The sequence below is a fragment of the Atta colombica genome, unplaced genomic scaffold (assembly GCF_001594045.1).
Source record: "Atta colombica isolate Treedump-2 unplaced genomic scaffold, Acol1.0 scaffold288, whole genome shotgun sequence".
NCBI lineage: Eukaryota > Metazoa > Arthropoda > Insecta > Hymenoptera > Formicidae > Atta > Atta colombica.
Window position 1 is genome coordinate 56,275 of NW_017259390.1, and position 2,679 is coordinate 58,953.

The following is a 2,679-nucleotide window of genomic DNA, read 5'->3' on the forward strand; positions in this document are numbered from 1 at the left end:
TAAATTATATATTGTTGGATAGTTATATAAAATAAGGTGTTCCAATTACAATACTTAATATAATACTTTCCACCTGCCACGAGGTCTGTTGTATCGGAGCGAGGTGCATATTCTCCCCTGTGCACATGTTAAGAGTAATTTTCCGGTATTGCGTTTAAAACGACGTAAGAATGTAAAATGAGGAAGTGTCTTAGTAGCAGGTAGTGTGCAGTAGACACACAGCAAGTTATTACAAAAGAGGATACTCGCCATTATAATTCCATTTAATTGCGTCCTTTTGCTCAAAAAAACTCTAAACGAAAATTCTATTCTGTGTGATAAAAAAAAAGAAAGAAGAACTTCAGCAAGTTAATCCAACTACGACCTAGCTCAATTCATTTTCGAGAATGCTTGACCGCGATTTTGTTCCTCTGCTCACATCTTTTTGTGCGCTATGACTTTAATGGTTATGCAGCTCCATGTGCGAGAAGATCGTGCGTGTACGACGGAGGCGCCGGGCCACCTGTTGCGGCCCCCGCTCGCGTATCCCAGTCCAGTCGGGTCCCGGGCCCCGGTACCAATCGCAAAGTGGGGAACCGAGCTCGATCATGATTGGTGGCCCGGCACGTGCTACGCGAGGGTGCCTCGCTCCGCGAACACATAAATATCCCGGCTCCGGTCCACCCGACTTCAGAACCACCCCGTGGCTCGACGAGAATTGATCGACGCGCGAGAAAGTCATCCGGATTCATCCTATTCCACTGTCGTCGATTTTAGTATTACCGCGCTCTTTGATATCTTGTTCGATCCAATTAAGAGGAGTTTTATCAAGGCCGTGATAAAACAAGGGAGACGGTGTCTTCGTTCTCCATTCCGTTGAAAGAAGTGCGAAGTTTCAGTGAAAGGGGATTTTTTTAATCGGGGAGAAAAGAAAGACTTATTCTTCGCTGTCTACGTGGAATCGTGTGCATCGATCCAACGCGCAGATCCTGCTATGGAACTGCAGGAGATGTTTCGCTACGGATACATGTTCCCGCCGCGCGAGGACGAGCCGCTCGTGTCTGCTTGCACGTACCTGGACCTGAATTACGCAAAGACGACGAGTAAGACCGCCATCGGCCTGCCACCCGTCAGTACCCTCACTGTGCCACAGAATCTCGTCTACGACAACAGCAATTGCAGCGACGGTTGGCACACCCCGAGTCCAACGGCCAGTCTGCGATCCGTCAGTCCCGCTACCACGTTGTCGATCTCCTCAGAACCGGAAACGATTAACAGTGCGCCGACATATCGGCTACTGGACTCGACTATTAAGGACAAGAGAAACGTGACGACGAAGAAAGGATCGATGATCGGGTTGAGTAACATTGGGAACAAGCGACTGCACGTGGACGCAATGGATCATTTCGTGGCCGAGGAGATGATCCATTTGGACGTCGAGCGCGAGGACGTCGAGGAGACAATCAACCTAGACGCCGATAAAACACGGTCCTGCCATGACAGCATTATCAGCAACTCCAGCAGTGGCGGTTTGTCTGACAGGACGTTGGACGGCGACAGTGAGGAGGATGCGGATGAGGTCAGCGACGGAGGCGCGGATCATCCGGAGAATGCGCACGTCATTTCCGGCGGACGGGATTCCCGCAGAAGAGGCAAGTACGTCAACTCAACTATCGTGAGGAAACGTCGGCTGGCTGCGAACGCGCGCGAGAGGAGGCGAATGCAGAATCTGAACAAGGCGTTCGACAGGCTACGCGCTTACCTGCCGACCCTGGGCAACGATAGACAGTTATCGAAATACGAGACGCTGCAGATGGCTCAATCCTACATCACTGCACTTTATGACTTGCTGCAGTAAAAAAGAGGAAGACGCAAGAAGGAAGAAGAAGAAGAAGAAGAAGAAGAAGAAGAAGAAGAAGAAGAGAAAGAGGGAGTGCGTTCGTTTGTCGCAATACCGGAAGTCAAGTTCGCCAAGCAAAAAGAAGCTGATCTAACAAGAATCCGCGAGTACTTCTTTGTAGAGTAGTGATTCGCGAGTTTATAGACGCTATTTAATCATGATCGAAGTTAAAACATCGAAGCTACATGGAAAGAAGATTTTATTGACGTAAAAATTTAGGTAGATACAGATTTAAAAATGATTAAAAACGATTTTTTTTCTTGAATTATCTAAATAATTATATAGGAAATTCAAATAATGCTGTAAAAAGTTTTAACATTTTAGCAATTAGTTTAAACGTCCTACATAATAATTTTGACAGTTTAACAGAATTATTTTAGGGTCTGTATCTATTTAAATTTGTAGCAAAACCGTCCTTTTTGTATAAAATGATAGAATATAAATTCTGCATGAAAGTATTTGATCAGAAAGATAGAATTCAGTAGGTTGATTTCGACAAATCTAGTATAGAGATTTGGACAATTATTAATTATTCTAATAGACTAATATTATTGATCTGAGACATGTGCCTTTAAATTAAAAAAGTATTTGTAATTGACAAATTGGACGAGTCATTTCGTCAATTTGTATATATTGTTTTAAAATCACATTTGATAATATTTATCAATTATATTTTTCCACAAATTTTATACTTTCAACAATTTTGAAATTCATCTTTGTGACTATTTTACATCCATAAGACCTCCATGAATAATACCGAAAAATGTGATAACCAATAATAACGATCTCGTACAGAATAT

The 2,679-nt window shown here is 43.5% G+C and overlaps 1 protein-coding gene across 1 annotated transcript; it reads left to right on the forward strand.

Annotated features, from left to right (window-relative positions):
- Nucleotides 1–973: 973 nt before the first annotated feature.
- On the forward strand, nt 974–1,837 carry LOC108689962 (twist-related protein-like). The gene has a single exon (XM_018196964.1). It carries the CDS (start codon nt 974–976, stop codon nt 1,835–1,837), a length of 864 nt encoding a protein of 287 aa, XP_018052453.1.
- The last annotated feature ends 842 nt before the right edge of the window (nt 1,838–2,679 follow it).